At 32.7% G+C, this 21,376-nt stretch overlaps 1 protein-coding gene across 21 annotated transcripts; it reads right to left on the bottom strand.

The window, feature by feature from the left end:
- Positions 1-418: 418 nt before the first annotated feature.
- Positions 419-11,561, bottom strand: LOC137822635 (receptor-like serine/threonine-protein kinase ALE2). 21 transcript variants are annotated; one of them, XM_068627575.1, is made up of 21 exons: positions 11,006-11,353; positions 10,801-10,885; positions 9,783-9,908; positions 9,519-9,644; positions 8,799-9,050; positions 8,586-8,693; positions 8,325-8,463; positions 8,094-8,219; positions 7,854-7,991; positions 7,494-7,574; positions 6,313-6,441; positions 6,062-6,190; positions 4,798-4,980; positions 4,630-4,701; positions 4,421-4,522; positions 4,204-4,311; positions 3,709-4,092; positions 3,340-3,633; positions 2,570-2,959; positions 2,240-2,483; positions 419-1,536 (listed from the first exon to the last, which is right to left on the bottom strand). In XM_068627575.1, exons 7-21 carry the CDS (start codon positions 8,404-8,406, stop codon positions 888-890), a joined length of 3,111 nt encoding a protein of 1,036 aa, XP_068483676.1. In that variant the 5' UTR covers positions 8,407-8,463; positions 8,586-8,693; positions 8,799-9,050; positions 9,519-9,644; positions 9,783-9,908; positions 10,801-10,885; positions 11,006-11,353; the 3' UTR covers positions 419-887. The 21 variants fall into 21 exon arrangements, with proteins under 21 accessions (XP_068483676.1, XP_068483657.1, XP_068483659.1 ...); XM_068627556.1 differs by having other exon boundaries at positions 4,421-4,525; positions 8,338-8,463; positions 8,586-8,714; positions 11,006-11,147; XM_068627558.1 differs by having other exon boundaries at positions 3,709-4,080; positions 4,421-4,525; positions 8,338-8,463; positions 8,586-8,714; positions 10,801-11,561.
- Between the last annotated feature and the right edge of the window lie 9,815 nt (positions 11,562-21,376).

The following is a 21,376-nucleotide window of genomic DNA, read 5'->3' as shown; positions in this document are numbered from 1 at the left end:
ATTTCTAAATCAACATGAGATCTTCAAAAATGAAAACATTTTGTAATTTCATTTTTTAATAATAAATTTTATTGAAGTAATGGTTAATATCAATACTTAAAAACCAATTCTAGACCATCCATTAGAATATGGTATACATCTGAAAGGTTAAACCAAGAAACCTTAGTTTAGAATGTTAAGATCTTATTTTGGAGAGTGTATTCTAAAACTACTTTCTTCATTCCTTTGCACCTCCACTCTTACTATTCCTACCTTAATTTCAACAGAAAAGAAACATACGAGACTGCACCAATGTTATAAACAAAAAGAGAATCAATATATTGAAATTTGAATGGTGCAATAGGTAATTATTGAAGTGCAGAAAACAAAGGTCCTTGCATATTGAACTATGTTTCGATGTTAAATTAGACTTAAAATCTATTTTAAAAGAGAAACTATCATCATATTCTGATATTCCGTAATGTATTTGTGATATATCATGTTCTACAGAACTAACTAACCAGATTCCATTCATCTCCTCTTCTAAATACATGTGTGTTTTTGACAATTTCAACATTACATTACTGATGCTGCTACTGCAAAGACTATACCTTGTATGTTGTATTGCCAATGGGTCTTAGTAAAGGCCATCTTCAGTCATCTTCTATTTTCAAGCTAGACTTGCATTGCTTCCTCTTTTCAAAGAGTTAGTATAGTTACATACACATGGTTTTGCAGGTTAGCAGAGAAACATGTCAACACCTATTTACAAGTTGCTTGTATTCTGTTGTCAAACTTCAAAGGGCTCAGGCAGAGAAGAGCAATGCCTTTAGCAGAGTTCTGAAGTGGACATTAACAAAGTGAGAGAGAGAAGTATGCACCTAGCAAGTTCAAAAATTGCAATTTGGTCATAACTTGAACATAGTTCCATGTTCACTGACACTACCACCAGAAAACTTTCTAATTATCTGCCATAATCGTTTGCTTCTTCCAGTATTCAGAGGACCTGAATAAGAATGTCTTCTAAATGACCCTGACACTCGCTTTCCATATCTAGCGGATGATGAGCTGAATAACTCTGATGCCAACAGTCCATTTTCAATATCAACTCCAGAATCGTAATTGGTGGCTGAGGATTGGCCTTGGAAATTATCTGATACTTGTCTAGAATGACTCAAATCAACAGAGGTAGAACTTGAGCCTGCTTCTCTTGCCTCATCACATTCATTGCACACTAGTTTTAAAGCCTGAACAACCTCACCCATAAAGGGACGGTCAGAAACCTCTGGTTGTACACACATTGAAGCAATGGCTGCAACTTTAGCCACACTATCAGAAGGCACATCAGGTCCCAGAGATGGATCTATTATTGCTTTCACTCCTTCTTCGCTTGAGAGCAATGGACGAGCCCACGCAACGAGATTCTCTTGACCGGGAGATCGTGACATGTCTACTGGTTTTCTTCCAGTCAAGAGCTCAAGGAGGACAACACCATAGCTGTAAACATCACTCTTCACAAGAAGATGCCCGGTCATTGCATACTCTGGAGCCACATAACTGAATTTGTTTTTCAAATATGAAAGAAAATTTAATCAGGGAATGCATAATAGTATAACAACAAATAATTAAAATAGTTTTCCAACAAAAAATAGTGTGGATATTTCCATGGGTTGAAAAGAGGTGGTTTTAATAACAGTAGCTGGCAAAAAGTTGGACAGTAGAATTTAGATGTTTGTCAAATCAGGGATTAAATATCATTATTCAACTTTTCAACTATTTTTTTGAGTGTTTACCCTTCTAAAATAAATCTATTATGGATTAGAGTGTTATTCAATTTTGAGATGGTAATTTCTGGCACAATTCAACATTTGTCACTCTGCCAAATGGACAATCTAGATGCAGCATATGAGTTGAAATCTGGTTCCACGAGAAATTACCAGAAATAGCACTAACATCTATTTATTTCTACACTACACTTCTTCAAAAATAATCTCAGTCAAAATTTATTTCAGACAGATATAAGTTCAAAAAATTGTTGGTTCTTAACATAAATGACTACAGAAGCAAATGTCTGTAGACATGGTTAAGAAATTACTTCATTCTGCTAAACTGATAGAGTTCTAGTTTTAATGTATCTGATCAATTCCACAAATTTATTATGTAAGAGGTGACAAGAAAAACTTAAGAGGTAGTAATGTGAGGAGATAACTTGTAGATAAATATATCAAAAAGAAAAGCAGGAAAGGAAGAAGCCCATTACCCGAAAGTTCCCATTACACGTGTTGATACGTGTCTGTTCTCCTCATCAGCTGCTGTTCGGGCCAATCCAAAATCGGATACTTTTGGTGTAAAATCTTCTTCCAGCAAGATATTACTAGACTTGAAGTCTCTATGTATGACATGAGGACTTGAATCTTCATGCAAATAAGCCAGTCCACGAGCAGAGCCGAGTGCTATCTTTATCCGAGCACTCCAATCAAGGGGGCTGTTTTCCTTGTCCACCCCTACCAAAGAACAGATCAAATATAAGAAAAACCATTAACTTATAGAACTAAATTATTGGAATGGTATTTGAAACAGAGTTAAGTACCATGTAAATGGGATTCCACACTGCCATTTGGAATGAGTTCATAAACCAGGCACCGGAAGCTGACCTCTGTGCATATACCGATCAACTTAACCAAGTTTCTATGGTGAAGGCGGTTAAGCATCTCTACTTCTGATAGGAATTCACGGTCACCATGATGATCCTCTCTTTTCAGAACCTTGACTGCCACTTTTGTCCCATCTTCAAGTATACCACTATAAACACGCCCAAAACCACCTTCTCCAAGTACCCTGGAGTCATGGAAATTATCTGTGGCTTTCTCAATGTCATTCATGCTGAAAGTCTTCGCAGATCCTGTATAAGCAGCAATGCTAGACCGGAATGATGTCGAAGCTGAAGCAAGCCTGCCTCCAACTGCTGATCCAGCAGCACCTGTGAAATTTGTATGTTTGTTTCTCAATAGAAAAAAAACACTGATAGCACAATCAATTTGACACAAAATGAGGTGATAAGGAAACACTAGAAATTATGACACACCAATTATTTAATTTCAATGTACCTTGAGAAAATGATCTTAGTTGTTAAAATTATTGCAACTGGACTTTTATCTTTCTGCATAGAATTCTACCATTGTTTTCCTAGCGCTTAGATGAGTTAAATACTAAGTATGTCGTCTGTAGTTCGTAATTTCAGGGTCTTTTCTCTCTTTTTGGTGGAATATAGTATTTTCTAAAATGATCAACCAAGACAACGTTTCTAACATGAAAAATGCACTACTTTACCAAATTTCAAGACACTACTATCTGTATTACCTGGTGCTTTGGTAAGTGAAGGAGACAGAACACGTGGGGTTGATGCCAGTTTACTTGCATGATCTCTGAACTTGAACAAGGCCCAAGCAGCAGCAAAGCATAAAACAACCACTAGAAAAACTGAGAGAGAAATAATAGCAATGATGCCCTTGCTAAGTCCACCTTTATGCTGCCTCTTTGATATGTCAACCCCAAGGGGCTTTATGGTCCTACTGTTATTGCCACCACCCGAATATGGACCACCATCAACAATTGTAATGCTTGAAGGAGGTAAAGGAGGGGATGGAGGCAAACCTATATTGAAAGGGCCACATAAATTTCTAACCAGAAAAGTCAAGAGGGTACCAGACATTCAAAATTTATATATACCTGGATAGCTCACATATAATACGTCATAATCACCAAAGTAAGAAGTCTTTATAGCAACCTGTTTGTGCCAAAATCTCTCAGAAGTTAAAAAGGCTGTAGGTTTATCAAACTTTTCCTCAAGTGGTACCAAATCAATGAATACAATAGTTTTATCAGGTTGCAGGTTAGCTGCATCAGCTCCCATAATGCGAACTTGACTTTGATTCATGAAAACCCCAATGGCAATTTCAGAAGCAAACTCTGAAACCAAAGGGAAGAAAGTATACAAAGAAACACTAAGGCGAAGACTGACTTTCATGGGCCACACACATTTGCAAGGTGCTCCAGGTGGAGTATTTGTATAGGGATCTGAGCAAACCAGTGATATACAATCTAAAAAATGAAGTGACATTTATATTTCAGTTTGATGGATACAGAAAGCAAAAAGAACATATACCAGGAGAAATAACTCCTTTATTACAGAGGGAACAAATAAAGCCCAAACTATTAACTAACCTTCATTGGGAGGTGGGGGTGGCAGTGCTTGAATACGAGGTAGGACCGGCTTCTTTGGGCTCTGGGAAGAAGGCCGAAAAGGGGATACTTCAGGAGGATGAAATGGAACTTGCAATACAAACACAAACAATGGATGCAAAAGGATAAGTAGATGGTAATGAAAAGACCAGATTTCCTAAAATATTTGAGATGAGTATGAAAGTTTAGTCTGTCTTACTTTTGGTTGAGTGGGGGGGTATTTTGAATGATGGAGAAGGAGCTGGTGAAATCTGGCTTATTGGTGACTGAATAGGGAACGCAAACGGGGAAAGTGTGGAACCTACTGTGAACAAAAGCTTCAGTAATCAAATTTCCCTTTATTTCTTCATTTATTTATCAGTCTAACAGAAGAAACATCTTATAAGCTCACCAAACGTTTTTAGGTACCTGTGCTCAATGGTGATGGAGCATGATGTCTTTGCCTACTTGCTGGTAGCAATGAGGGAGGAATTGGTTCATCTAGATAAAATAACCAAGCAAAAAGCAATATATTCAATTGCAGTGAAATTCTTAATATGTGTGAAACAGTTAAATAGATCGGTTAATAAAACAAACCTTGGTGTTTTAAAGTGGAAGGAGAAACTGAATATGATGATGCAGGAGCAGGGCTGTTGATTATGTTCCTTGTGTGGTGATGCTTATAGAATGTGGTTGATGGTGAAGAAGCAGGAGGATGATCTTTGTTAGGAGATGGCTCAGGAGCATAGTGAAATTGCCTTGCTTCAGGTGCAGAAGGAGCTACAACAGAAAAAAAAAAAATTAAGTTAACTCAGTATGTGTACATTACTTATTGGTTCAGTGTGTGTTTTAATAATTAAAATTACATTCCTTATTTTTTGCACTGATTTCCATCTGGTAAAACTTTAGGTTTGGCATATTAAATAATTGAACATGATAAAAAAAATGGTGTGCATAAGATAATTTTAAATAAGGTAAAATTACATTTCCAAAAGAATTCCACTTGTGTTTGGATAGGGAATTTCACAATTTCTAAGACATTCAAATACATTGAATTTGAATTGATCTCATTTTAAATTGTTTCATTTTTCAATTCGTTTGTTTGGATAATGGAATTCAAATTTAGTGAATTTTAATTTTCTTGTTTGGATAAAGTATTTCAATTACCACCAAATTCAAAAAATTATTTAAATATCAAATAATTGTTAAAAATTCAAAAATCAATATTGATAATCTTTTGTAGTAAATCTTGATTGATGTTATTTTTTTGCCAAAGCTTTTCAAGATTTTTTCATTTTATATTTGAGAAACTTTTTCTCAATTTTTTAGGTTAAACAAGATTTTATGAAATGCTAGAATGGGCTAGATCCAAGTAACCCAGGTTGGGGCAAGTAGGCTGAGTCGAGTTAGCGCAGGTCAAAATCAAGCCAAGTCAACTCGAGCCCAGGTTGAGTCAAGTAGGCTCAACCCAAGTCAAGCTGAGTTGGCTTGAAGCAAGGTCGAGCTGACTTGGATTGGACCTAGGTCAAGCCAAGTCAGTCCGAGCCCTAGTCGGTCTGAGTCCAGATCAAGTCAAGTCGAGGCAAGCCACATTTAGTTAGTCAGGGCGGGTCCATGTTCATCCGAGTTGGGGCTGACTCACTTTCAACATAGTTGGGTTAGGCGTAGGTCGGTCCTAGTCCAATCAAGACTAGATCAGGCCTAGCCCAACCAACACCAAGTCAAGCCGAGTCTATCCAAGCCCAAGTCAAGTCTAATATTGTTGTTAGTACAATATGTTTATTCATGTTGTTAGTACAATGAGCAATCCTCTAGTTAAGAAATGGCAACTTATCAAAAGCAGTTTAATATTACTGTATACCTTGAGCAGGGGAATGCACTATAGCCGGAAGTGGCTTTGGTATTTTGTATGGAGGAGCAGAAACTGGTTCTCCACCTTTTTTCCAATTGAAGCTTCTAGAAGGTGTTAATGCAGGAGAGACAACAGGTGCTGCATCAAATGTTTTGTGCTAATTAAATTTCCATCAATTGAAGAATGACTGATACTGTTAGTAGAATGGGCAATCCTTTAAGAATGCGACTCATCAAAAGTAGTTTAATGTTACCATATACCTTGAGTATGGTCATGTACTATACCCGGTAGTGGCTTTGGTGTTTTGTACACAGGTGCAGAAACTGGCTCTCCACCTTTTTTCCAACTAAAGCTTCTGGAAGGAGTCAATGCAGGAGACACAATAGGTGCTGCACCAAATTTTTTGTGCTAATTAAATTAGTTAATGCACTATAGAATTAACAACACTAAAGAAATTATAGTTCCGATGTGGTAAAAGAGATTTCATTGTTAAGCTATATACTGATAGTTGTAACTAAATTTATTTTACTGATTGCATATTCCTTTTCATATTTAGCAACTTCGTGAATTTAACTCCTTGGGATTGAGGTGTGCAAAGTGAGAAAGTAAGGGAGAATCCACCCTAGATTTGAATTAAAGTATCCCATGATTTAACCCAATGTGGATGCACCCTTTTTTCTCACCTTAGAAGATATACATCACAATGTTGATAATATTTTTAGAATTTAGGTTTCAGGTGTAGGTCAATCCTACAAATCCGACTTGTAAAATAAGGACTAACTAAGCCTTATAAGCACCACTTAGGCCATATTTATTATTTATTTGGGATCTCAAATGCCTAAGAGATTTCAAATTTGGATTCTAGGATGCTTCACTCAACCATTCTAGTCAAACCCTCCATAAGTATCCTTTCTCGAAACAATGGTAACCAATTCTAATAAGCTGCAAATAAAGCAGGCTAGGGGTAACCACAATTATGGTGATTTTCCAACTATTCTATTAAATATTTTGCATTCATAACTCATCAGACATCATTTATCAACAAGTTCGTGATAATTCTTTTATTAGGCATGTAAAGGAAACATTGCATATCAGTCATAATTTTTTTTATCTCAATTCAATTGTTCAGATATATAATCCAATCCACATTTCCTAACTCATTGTCAAATTATCATGTGAGGTTAAAATGAGAGAGAGGTATAATAACATCTCTTTGTGGGTCATCAACAGCTATAGTAATTCAACAACAACAAAATACACCTTGTACATAAGATCGGTTTTAAACCTTCATCATTCGAAGAGTAGAAAGACTATAGATGTGGAAATGAAAAGATTAAATGCTTTAACAGAAAATAACAACTGTAATGTATTTGAAAATAAAACAACAAAATCAACCAGGGGAGGGGGATAATGGAACAAAATCATTTCTCAAAATTTGCACCTGGTGATTTGGATGGAGATGCTGCTGGTATGAATGGGTGGACCAATGGTGGATCTACAGGAAATGGACTTGGTGGTGTAACTGATGCGCATGGATACAATAAAAGAAAAATCAATGAGACAAGTAAAAGGGATAATGATAAAATTAATACTAGATATTTTAATTTGTCCCTTCTTTCATCAAAATAAGGATATATTAATGGAGTTAATTTTGGTAAAATAGGTGGCCTATTCGTTGGTTATTTTCTATTTTCCATGTGATGATGCATTATATTTTGTGCTTTCAAGAAAAACAAAAAAGGGACTTTAGAATCATAACAGTTGAATTCTACAGAGCACTAGATAAGATTAAACAACATACATGACATTTTTGGTGCTGGGGTGTGAGTGTGACCATTATTTGCAGTTCCATTGTGAAGATCAGGTGGGAAACTTCCATGAGTTGGTTGACTGACTGGTGAATTTTTTGGCAAATTTGTAGGAGATGTTGCAACTGGGGCTGTTAAAAATGGCCATAGAAACAGATATTTGAAGTCAGTATCAACTGGAAATTGGCAATGAAAGAAAAAAAAAACAATTATAAACCCTCAAATAGAATTACCGTGTGAAACTGGCTCCAATGTGTGACCTGTGTTGATATCCCCACTGGGAACAGTTGGAGGCGAACTTCCATGTTCAGTTGGCTGACTCACTGGTGGATGTTCAGGAAAACTGAATACTAAAGGGGCTGTTGAAAATGCATTAGAAAAACATACTTTTGGCTTAATACAAACTGCAAGTTGGAAATGAAAAAAAGGAAATTTCAGAAGAAATCAGGTGATAACTTTTTTACTTTCATCACATGCCTGGTGAAATTGGCTCGGGGTTGTGACCATTATTAGCACCCTCCTTATGAGGCAAACTTCCATTTTCATTTGGTTGGCTTACTGGTGAATATTTGGGCAACTCAGTAGAAGGTATTGGAACTACGGCTGTTCCAAGTATTCAATAGAGAAGCATATTTTTAGGTCAATACCAACTGGAAGTTGGATATGATGAAATGGAAAAACCATCATTAAGAATACCAACTACATGACAAGACTTTTTATCACACCTGGAAATGCTGGCTCAGGCTTGTGACTCTTATTCCTCTCATCAATCTTAGGAGGGAAACTTCCATGTTCAATTGGTTGGCTGACTGGTGAAGTTTTTGGTGAATTGCCTGAAGGTATTGCAAAGGGAGCTGTTCAAGAAGTGATAAAAGAGATGAATTTGGGTTATTATTAATGGGAGGTTCCCCCAGAAAATAAACTTCTCAGTCATGTACCTGGAGCAATTGGTGTGAAAACAGGAGGACTAAAAGCAGGTGTTTTGCTTTGAGGTGGACTTAGTTGTATGGATGGTGAAACATTCCCTTCTGCAGTTGATGGTCCAGGAGCAGCATTATATGGCGGTGATGATGATGTTATGGTACTTGCACCAGGACTAGGAGATATGGATGGTTCAGATTCTTTTGTCTTCTCAGGAGTTGGAGCTGATTTAGGAGGTGGTAATGTAACCGAAGGGGACAAGAATGGCCCTGGATGGTGAAAACCCAAGTTTTTGTCAGATAACCGCAATAGATGGGATGGGCGCGGCGTGGCAGGTGTTTAAGCCAGCTGGAAAGGAAGTTTAAAGCATAAACTTTTCGGTGGTGTTATTTGGGTGGTATAGGGTGAAGTTAAAGATCAATTTGAAGTTTCTGAAGGTGCTGCTGAAAGCTATTCTGGTGGGTAAAATGTTGGTTAGGGTCTTCGTAACAGTGCAGCAGTATAATAGAATTAGTATGGGAGCTGGTGTAGATTTTACTTATGCAGTAGTTTAATTTATGCAGTAGGGGTTACTCTCTTCCTGTTTTGGGGTGTTTCTTTTGGAGACCCTAAAACAAGGTTTGGAGTTGTAAAGGGTTGGGATACCCCTTTTGTATCCCTCTTAATTTAATTTCATTCTTTGCTGATAAAAAAAAAAAAAAACCGCAATATAATGTAGTGGAAAGGAATGGGATTACCATTTGGTACTTCTTGAGGGCTTGGTGCAATGGTTCTCCATGGTTCTTTTAGGTGTACAAGACCAGGTGCTTCACTGGGGGAAGAATTCACATGTATGGTTTCTGGAGATGGGGATATAACAAACCCTGAAAGAAGGAACAAAAGTATTAAATACCAGAAGAAGCTAATAGGGAGAGGACAATGAGTAATCAAGTTCAAAAGGCTCAAAATTCAAACCCATTTTGTGTGATATTAGACTTAATTTAAGATTAGATTAGATATACCATTTGGATCTGAAGGTGATCTTGGTGGACTGCTTCCCCATGACAATCCAAGATGGATAGGAGCAGGTGCTTCTCCACTAGGATGAATGACTGGAAGAAATGCTGGAGATGGGGATATAATTGACCCTAGAAGATGATGTTATCAATTGGAAGCCAAAAGTTCCAAAGGAGAAAAGGAAAACATATCAACTTTCTTTTCTATCAGCAGGATTAAAATTATCAAATCTGATGACCTATGCTCATTAGTTAGGCAAGCATATGGGCTCACATCAGTTATATCTTCGTGTGTATTAGGAAAACTAAATTTGAAATAAAAATAAGGATTGTGGTTCAATTGACAGATGGAAGAGTTCAGAAATCAATTTTCTGCCCATACAAATTTAAATGTTGAAGGCCATTAGATTCTTAAGGAACAATACTAGCTTCTTATAATGAGCATTTAAATGGGATTAAGAAATCAATGCACATGCTAAAAGTACTTTCACTAGATGATCCTCCACGATTTTAAAATGATCACAGGGAGGGTAAGAAATCACTCAATATGCCAAAAGTACCTTCACTACTACAAACCCTCCTGATTTAAATATTCTGTAAATTACAAGCTACGATTTTCTTAAGCCAGTAAATCCTATATGCATCTATTTGTATGCATAACAAAGAAGAACTCCTGGTATGAAGGAATGATCACAGACAGAAAATCATTAGCAAGAACGAAGGGTGTGACAAAGGGTTAAAAGACCATTAGCAACTTGCCTTTGTTTAATATATTCAAACCAAAATAAGATTTGTAGGCAATGCAAGAGTACAACAGAAAGAGGACATCGAATGCCTCCTTTGGTTATCCTAGCTCTGAGTACAAAGGTTTAAACCGATACTATTATAACAACTTTGAAAACACCTACACTGATCAAGATCACGTACTTCTAGCCAAAGCATAAGTTTGTCATAATCTATAACAAACTCAGGCTAAAATTTCTGAAGACATTAACTTCAAGAAAGCATTATGAGAATAACGTACCTTGAGATCCTTCGAATGCCACAACAAAGCCAATGACGCAGAGCTTCAACAGCTGTAGAATCACCCCCATCTCCAAAGATAACCTCTTCAGAAGTGAGTCAACAGAGCAACAGGACAATAAATAGGAGAGAAAAAAAAAAACTACAGCTTTGGAACTTATTACTTGAAGCAAGAACAAATAGAGGTTAAATTGAAGAAGACCCACATATAGTGACACTAAAGCAATGAGAAGGAAGGTTATGGAAGAAGCCAGAAGAGTCTTTGGTGAAAAGGGCAAGTGCCAGAAGAAGTGTGCCCTGAGAACAAGTTGAGCTCATGAATTGTGAGAAACAGAACTCAGAGTGTTCCATGGCAGGGGTAGAAGAAATTAGAAACTAGAAGGTTGAACTCTTTCCACTGGAGTTGGTAACTAGATCAAGTATAAAATTGATGCAAAGCAATAAAAATATGCACTTTGTGTATTCCACAATCCACACACACTTCAAGGAACCTCAAGAAAGGAAAAAGTAACAGACCCCTTCTCAGAGAGAGAGAGAGGCAGTTGGGGTGGGACAGACAGGTTCAAAGACAGAACACAAGAGTCTTATTTTTTGTATTAAGAAAATGTGTACTTAATATTTTGTCTTCTAATTTTCAGTGGGAAAGTCAGATTTAAGCATTGTTGTCAACAGAGGATAATTACCAAACTTTACTTTGATTTAAGTTCAATGGAGGTTGCCTAGTTGCTTTTCCTCTTCCCTTTGGGCAGCTCTTGGTGGCCATCTTCAGAAAGTGATTTATTGATGATAATAAGGTGTGCCATGTGGCAAAATCTTGTTCTGCTCCCTCTTCAATCTCCCCCACATGATCTCATATTAATTAATGCTTAATTGACTTCTGCCACACCCAATAAATAGTCACCAATTAAGTTATTATGCTATGATCAATTTTAAATTGCTTCTTGTTTAGGGAAAAAGTAAAGGATTCAGTGTCCTACACATGCTCTTCTGTATCAGATAAGTCCAGAATTTCAGTCACATGGTTTTGCTGTGAGAAGGGACTAATTCATCTCATCACTGCATTTTTTTTATCCATAGCTATGAATCTATTTGGGTTGATTATGAGCTTTTTATCTAGCAGTATGAATTTTTCTTTTTTCTCATCTCTGATGGCTGTTCACAATGCACCATACTCTGACCTTCTCAACTTGATTATTGCCTAACTATTTGTTCCTATTCTTTTGTCCACCACCCCAGTTGAAATTAAGGGCTTGGGTCTGCTAAAGATTATAGTTTTAAATCAAATCATTATTATTACTAATGTTCTTGTAACTTTAAGTAACTTCTGTTAATGATGTCTTGTAACTTTTTGAAAACAAAAAACATCAACACTTCATAAAAAGAATTTAAGTTTTATATATTTTTTGTTCGACCAATATTAATTTGATGGACTGTTATGAAGGTGATATGTTCGGTTTCCATTTCTGAGCCTTTTTTTTTCTAATGATAAAGAAAGCTTCTGTTCTGATAAGGGAATCAGTGCAGTAAATTATTGTCCTCAAACCACGCATTCTTGAGAGATGCATGTGAAAAATAACAGAAAAAGAAAACAAGTTGAACAAAATTTAGAGTGCAAGAAGACAAAAGCATAGCTATTTGTAATTGATGTACATGAAACCAAGCGGTTCAAGAGAGAGAGACACTTTTTGTTTCTTAACAAAAATATTCAGATTTAAGTGTTGTGGATTAAAAAACTTAACTGATTTTATCATTAAAAATCATGTTTCTTGCTGAAATTTAGAAATATGTTCAATTGGAATTTTAAAAGAATCCCAATAAATAAAGATACATTTTATTTAAAGGTAAAAACAGTATAATAATATAATGATCCAAAATATATAAGAAACACAAGTTAATATCATTAAAAGATATAAAATAAAAACATTCTTACTAAAAGTTGAAAATCTCACTTTTTAATAAAATTGATGATGAACAAAGTTTATAAATATTTCATACTAATAACCCATCCCTGTTTAATTTGGTTATGGTGAAAATTTAATGATGCACAAAATCAGTGAAACCTGCAAGTTGGCTACAAAAATACAATTTTAACTATTTTTCTTAAAATAAATAAAAAATCAACCCAAAAACATTAGTCTTTCTCTCTTTTTTCGTATCACTTGCTCTTGTTAATTTTTTGAAATGATTTTTTAGATTTTTAATTATTAAAACAATGTTACCAAAAGCAAAAATGTTTATTAAAGTATTTAAAGTCTTGAATAATTTGAAATAGGTGTGATTATGGATTTAATTAGCAGTGTAGTGAGTGATGGTTTTGTTGGATTGTAGTGCAAAGACAATGGCCTGAAGATGGTGGTGGTGATGTTCACATGCACCATTGCACCATATCACCATTTAAAATGGTAGGGTCCATATGCAAACTCCATTGTCACACTTTTTCTTTCACAAACTTCTCTCTCCAACCATTAATTTATGTAAGTGCAAACTCACAAAGGGATCCTATGGCCTCTAATTTAGGGACACTAATCTTGAAGTGGCATGTGGCAATTCAAAATGGAGGATTTTGTTTTTTTATAATAAAGATCTAAAGTAAGTATTTGAACCCAAATGCCCTTTTTATTAGATGTTCTTTTATATATAATAAAATACTAAATTCCCTTCTATTTTTTTTTTTCAATTTATTTTGTGTTATGAGTTCGAACACATCTCTTAAATGGTGTGTACGTGTCGGACACGTATCGAACACTTATATTTATAGGACACGTATCAGTGAAGTGTCTAATTAAAAAAATATTTTTTGAATTTTTTATAATTTTAGCATGGTTTTAACACAATCTTAAAATGAAGAAATACATTAATTTTTTAAAAACTCAAACTTATTGTATAAATTTTTATTATAATTATAAAGATAAGAAATAAATCCTTTTGAACCAGGAGAAATATTTTTCTACTAAAAAAAATCTCATACTTATACACATAAATCTTTATTTGTCAATTTATATAATATTAATGTCTATCCTATTTGTAAATAAATATTAAAACATTTAATGGAAGCTTGAAAACTACTTTTTTTTTAAACCGTCTTGAATGCATTTAAATTTTTAGCTTTTTTTTTTCCCACAATGAACAAACTAAATTGTATACCCCGATAGTTTTGTTGGATTAATCTTAGTGTTCTTTTGTTTTAAAATCAGATAAAATTAAATTAGTGATATTTTCTTTTCAATAATTATATATATATATATATTTCATCTATTAATTTGAATTAAAATCTTGCCTAAAGATATTTAAGCTTAGTTTCATTTAAATAAAGTGACATTTATTCAAAAAAAAATTCTAAAAATAAAACAAACGTGTCTTACAATATTATTCTTTCATTAAGTATAGTTATAGTTGCAATAGCTTTCAATTTTGACTTAGTATATCTTGAACAAGTGAAATTCACACTCCCACCCAATATAGGGAAACCCACCAAACATTCTTCACAACGACCAACCACCTTAACGTATCAAAATAGTATATATTCATGTCAAAACCATCAAAAGAACAACACACCAATTTTAGGAATTGTCTAATTATTAATCTAAACAATACAACAAAATTATTAAATAAAAATTATTTTTTAAATACTAAAATAATTAATTATTATTTAACTAAATTAGCCATCATTTTATAAACTTAAAAAAACTATTATATCCAAAATAGTTTTTATTATTAATAAAAATTTATAAAATAGTTTCTAAATTGATATTTAACCATTAACTACTTACTACTTTATTTTCTAAATTAATCTCTATTAGTCTTTTAGTTTATTTTCTAAATTAATCTCTATTAGTCTTTTAGAGAGTAATTTAAAATATTAGTAATTACAACTTTTTGGTAGCTAATTTATATATTAATCCAGAAACTATTTTACTTTAGATATGAATAAATTTTTAGTCTTTAAAATAATATCTAATTTTGTCAATATAATGATTAGTTATTTTTTATCTCTAAATTTACACTACAAGAAAATCATGAAATAAAAACCAATTTTAGAGACAAAAAATAGTTAGTTGTTATAGTGACTAAATTATAGATTATTTTACCGACTAACAAAATTTTTTATTTCTAAATTAGTTTCTATTATTATTAAATGGTTTTTAAATTGGTATCTAATTAGAAACCAAGGTTTTTATACCAAATTTAGAATCTAAATAATTAGTAGTTAAAACCTTGATAACTAATTAGATACCCATTTAGAAACAATTTACCAATAATATAAACTAATTTAGAAAAAAAAATAGTTTCTAAAATAATCTCTAATTTAGTCACTATAACAACTAATATTTTTTGTTTTAAAATTGGTTTCTATTTCATGATTTTCTTATAGTGTTAATTGTTATTTAATGATTTTTTATATGGAATAAATAAAAATACATGAAGTGTGTAAACAAATTCAAACAAAGACAATTCTCAAATTCCACTCCAATAATCTCACTAAGCAAAACAAATAAAAAATGTCACATGGTGTGTGGAAATGGACAAGCAACAAAGAATATAACCACGTATACATACACCATGGTCCACTTTGTCTTTCAACATACACTTATTTTTTTCTTTCTTGATTTTCAAAGTCCCAAACCCTAACCCCACAAAAAAATATACTTGTTTTTTCTAGAGTTCAAATTCATAGTTCAAAAGGAACAAAGCTCCAAGTAGAATGTGACATAATGCATGTTTCAAAAGGTTTCCTTGCATCCCTTTGTTTAATTTCTTGTCACTCACTCCACCATCTTCTCCTTTGGAAGAATCCATTATTAGGGTTTCATCATTTATATACTTCTTTGCCTATGGTGAGCTAAACCTAATCTTTTCCTGCAAGTAAGAACCATGGAAGTTAGCAAAGGAAGAAGGGGACCAATCCAATGCTTTGAAAGCATGTGCAAGAACTTTTAACATAGAATTCTTATATCACATGCATAGCTTTAGGATCTTCACTTTTGCTAAGGCTGAAAGAGGCACTTTTGAAGAACATTCCCATGGTTGTTAAGGTGGTTCCTTCCAACAAAGCTGAATTCAGAAGAAACCTCCATAAAATATATTAACCTATATATATCAAAATTGACTCCCCAGCAGCTCAATAGTGTCTTGCATCTTAAAACTTTTTACTTACATTTACATATGCATAATATTTTTTTTTTTTAATAATTCTACATGTGTATTTTCTTTTGCGTGTTATGATTTTATATATTTCTATAGAATTATGTTTTAAATTCAACCAAGGAGTATCTATGAATATGAATAAACAAAGCAGATATATAATTTTTTTTTCTGATATACTTTTTATTATTAATTAAAATTGATTAAATCTCATATATGTTTGGGTCGTATTTCTTATTCAAGAATCTCAGTTATCATTTTCAATAGATTTTAATCCATATTACAAAAATAATGTTATAAAATAATATATTTTAAAAAGAGTTAATAATTTTTTTCTTTTGATTTGTTAAAGTTTTCTCGATCACTTAAAAAAAAGTTAATTGTTATATTAATTAAATTAGATACTACTTTTTAAAAATTAAAAAATTATTGATATTTAAATTAATTTTTAAATTGGTATGTAATTAGTTATTAAGGTTTTAACTACTAAATTTAGAATCTAAATATTGGTAATTAAAACTTAGCACTACAAGAAAATTAAATAGAAACTAATTTTAGATACAAAAAATAATTAGTTGTTGACTAAATTAGAGATAATTTTAAAGACTAAAATAATGATTGGTTTCTAAATTTGTTTCTATTATTGATAAATAGTTTAAATATTGTTTAAGTCCAACATTCTAAATTTGTTTAAACCAAGGTTTTTGCTACCAAATATAAAATCTAAATAATTGGTAGTTAATTAGATATCAATTTAAAAATTATTTTTCAATAATAGAAACTAATTTAGAAACTAATAATTTGTTTAGGGTCTAAAATGGTCTCTAATTTAGTCACTATAACAATTAATTATTTTTGTCTCTAAAATTAGTTTTTATTTAATGATTTTCTTGTAGTGTAGATAACTAATTATATATCAATTTAGAAATTATTTATTAATAATAAAAATTAATTTATATACCAATATTTTTTAGTTTCTAAAATAATATTTAATTTATTTAATATGACAACTAATTATTTTTTGTTTTTAAAGTGTTTCTATTTAAAGATTTGATTTTCTAGTAGTATATTTTAGCATGTATATATTTCTATCGAATCTAAACTATTAATTAAGGTAAATCAATTCCTATAAACTATTTAGTTGTGTTTAGACAAGTTTATACACAAGCATTTCTGTAAGAAAAAAATAAAAAAATTAAATGAATTTTTTCATAACCAGAGTATACATTAGATAAAAAATAAAAATTTAAAAAAGTTGTATGAAAAATTTGTACAAACTAATTTATGCATGAAGGAATTTATTTCAATTTTTTCCTCTTAAAAGTCTTTTTCAAAAATTGTGTTTAAATAAGCGTTTGGTAACATATTCTATGTTGATTTAACTTAAACAATAACCCTTTTAATCTAAAACTGAATTTTGGCGTTATTATTATGATTTTATGGGATTTTCCAAAAAGAAATATATGCAACTTGACATCTCAATTAGACGAACACTTCAAACCATAATAATCATAAGTCATCACATAAAAAAATATTAATAAAAAAATAAAATTTAATGAAGACTAGTTTTGTTAAATCTTTGCTAAAATTTGTCAACAATCTGCCTAGTTTTGTTGACAATCTTCAAATGCATTTTGCTAGCAACCTAATACATAAAACTTTTGACTACATACATGTTTTGGATTAATTTCCCTCTAAGAATCCTTCCATCTAAAGTCCTTAACACCACCTTGAAAATGTTATAATTACTTGAGCACTATCTTCATATGCTTTATGATGCACCAACCTCTCTACTTCACTCTATCCACAAATTATGCATTCATTTCACTGTCAATTTCCCCTTATATATCAGTACCATATCAGTTCATGCTTTTACTTGAGCCATTTCATGATTTGCATACCTTCCACACCTTACTAGCTCCAATCTCCCTACAAAGTTTTGAGCTCCATGATTGCCTCAAAACCAGCATTTATACACTCATTTGTATCTCAGTTGCCAACGTCTCCATTCATTTTCCAAATTCCATCGAAATACAAGTTTCAATACTAGATACCATACCTACTAGCAATTACTAAATAGACTCTCTTTTTTATGTCCTTATTCCCCCAATATAGATAGCATCACCATCATAACATTTGTAGATACTTAAGCAATATCATGCTTTGGTTTCCTATTACACCTACCTGCATTAGTTTTGCCACTAAAACTTGGCACTATAATTCTTTTCTCAACCTTCTTTTCATCAGGGTATTCACGAAAATATCACATTGATTCTGCTTTTGATTCAACCCTGGGAAAAAAGAGAAGTAGGACTCAGACCCTATTCACAATCCTTCAACTCCCAACTCCATTTTACTTGTGCATTCTTTTTTTTTATCAGCAAAAATGATTGAATAACAGGAATCACTTAAGGGGTAGTTCAACCCTTATACATACCTAAAAAAATATGAGACAATTTATCTGGTCTCTCAACTCCATTTTACTTATGCATTCCTATTATGCAAGCTTTTAGAGATAAACATCTGCTATTTCATTGCTGAATACTACCCACATAGTCTTCCAAATTTGGTTAACTTTTTTGTCCACACATGGTATGGCATGTTGTTGTATCTGCACCTTTTTTGAATAGGTAAGATTGTATTGATGCACACCCATGTATTACATCAATTCCACATCCTATTTGCAACTATACAACCAAATAACAACTGGTGAATTTTTCTTCAGCTAACTCGCACATCACGCGCATAAAATTTCTCTTTTGGATTCATCTGTTAGTGAGGTTATTTTTGGTTGCCACTCTGTTCAATATTAATCTCCATATAAAGTGCATAGCTAATTGTAAAACCTTCACTTTCCAGAAATTTTTGAAAAAAAAATTTGAATCATATTATCCTGCAAGATGGATTAAATCCCTTAATTTTTCATTCTAGAATTCTAAGACTAACAAATTATCTTTAGGATAAATTTTGATAACATTTTAAAAAGTGAACTTTAATCCTAATTTAACCTTATAAAATCGATTTATAAGAAAATGAGGTTTTCATCTAGTAATATACTATTGAAATAATATACTAGTGAAACGTTATTATTTCTTGTCAACGTGGGATCTCCAAGATTTGTTGTTTCATTTTTCAATTCCTTAAGATTTGAATTCATTTATTATGTGACTATTTTTTAGTCTACATTTCCCCTCCATTCCATCCATCCTACCAAAATCGTATGTATATTTATTGGAATTTTAAAATTATTATATTTTTCATATAGATGTATATAGAGAATGTATCAGTGTAAATAAGACAATAGTTTTGTGTAATAATTGTTGATAGATAGGCATAACATATAAAGTAACAAAATATATGGAGCATATCTCTCCAATTTGATTGTATATAAACAGTAGACTTGCGTTGAATGAATATACAAAAATATTTTTTCCATAATATTTGATATGGTATTACTAAAAGCATCGTTTCTGGTGACTTTACAAAATTTTCTTTCGCCCTTTTTTTCCTTGACAGTCAGTCTGTCGAAAACTCCAAAAACTCAGTTACAAATACATCAAATTCATACTACGTACATCATTCAAATCAACCAGACACCTACTTGTCTAGGAGAAATTGAATGCCTCAAACTACCCAAAGTGAAACAAATCAATGACTCGTGCAATTTTTCAGATACAGAAAGTCATTGCCAAAATTTCTCAAGGTATTATGTTTGTTTCGCCATATTATATAAAAACAAGAGCCTTTGGGATGAGTTAGACATATATCGCTCATTCTTGCCTTATAATTAAATGAAATCACGCAATGATGAGAAGGAAGAAGATCGTTTAATGCAATTTCATATGGGTCTCAATGATACCTATAAAGGTGTCTGATATAATATTTTGGTAATGTTTCCCTTACTTAACATTCGACATGCATATTCATTAATTATATAGGAAGAGACACAACAACAATTGTCGATGATTAATTCAACAGGTTTTCTAATGAACTTTAATACTTCAAATCCATAATTATTTATTAATTCAACTCCATCGCCAGGTTTTTTGGTAAATCTTCCTACAAGCTCAACAACCCCAATTACGTCCAAATGGACCATCCAATTTAATAGGGATATAAAATTAGAGCATGGTTTATGTGTCCCTTATTTTCATTTAAATCTTATTTCAGTAAGTAAACTCAATAAAGTTCTAAATTGTTGTATTGTCTTACTTCCAAATGGTTGTATCTTCCAGGATTTGGCTACGGGAAGGATAATTGACTCAGGTGAACAACGAGGTGGTCTTTATTACATGAAACCTTTAAAAAAATTGTCAGACTGTTTTCATGTTTCTAGCAACACGAATCTCTGACATATGAGATTTGGTCATCCATCTTCATCCCGTTTAAAATTAACATCTTTATTATTATTTTTTCAATATGTCTACTCATAATAAATGCAATATTTGTCCCATTGCTAGACAAACAAGATTGCCTTTTACTTCTAGTGCAATAAATACACAACGTCCATTTGATTTGTTACATTGCGATATTTGGGGTCCTCATAAACCTACTTATTCAAATGCACAATTTTTTTAACCATTGTTGATGATTTCACTAGATGCACTTGGGTTTTTTTTATCCAACACAAATCAAATACTCAATGTCTACTACAATCTTTCGTCACATTTTCATATACACAATTTCACATTCGTGTTAAAGTCATCTGAACAGATAATGGTACGAAATTTCTTTTCATGCCTCAATTTTTTCTTGATCACGACATTGAATGTCAATGTACATGTGTCTATACCCCCCAACAAAATGGGGTGGTTGGGCGCAAACACCTTCACATCCTCACAACTGCGTGATCTCTTCTTTATCAGTCTAATTACCTATTCGTTTTTGGGGAGATTGTGTTTTAACTGCGGTTTACCTCATTAATCGCTTACCTTCCCACATTCTATCAGATAAAACACCATTTCAACTATTATACAACCAAGTTCCATCTATTACACATTTACGTATTTTTGGCAGCCTGTGTTATGCAGCAGTGAATAATCCCAAACACAAATTTGATCCCTGCGCTTGACGATGCGTTTTTATTAGATATTCACCTAATCATAAAGGCTACAAATTATATGATCTTGAAGACAATACTATTTTTGTCATTAGAGACGTAGTTTTTCACAAAACCATTTTTCCTTTTTATGAAACAACATCACCCTCACACTCTTTTGTCCTACCAAATTCGGTCCTGGACTCTTAGACCATTAAAATTCTATATTTCCTACCACACTACCGAACTCACAATTGGCTTCACCAACTTTGCCCAGTAAGCTCATTACTGAACCCATACCCATTACCGAACTCATACCCATTTAGCCCATTATCAAACCTATACCCATTAAGCCTATTCCAAAATCTATGATCATTGAATTTCTTGTGCCTAATTC

Source organism: Phaseolus vulgaris, chromosome 9, assembly GCF_000499845.2.
Source record: "Phaseolus vulgaris cultivar G19833 chromosome 9, P. vulgaris v2.0, whole genome shotgun sequence".
NCBI classification, from domain to species: Eukaryota; Viridiplantae; Streptophyta; class Magnoliopsida; order Fabales; family Fabaceae; genus Phaseolus; species Phaseolus vulgaris.
Note: the sequence above shows the minus strand (reverse complement) of the source record. Positions and strands in the feature narration are given on the sequence as shown.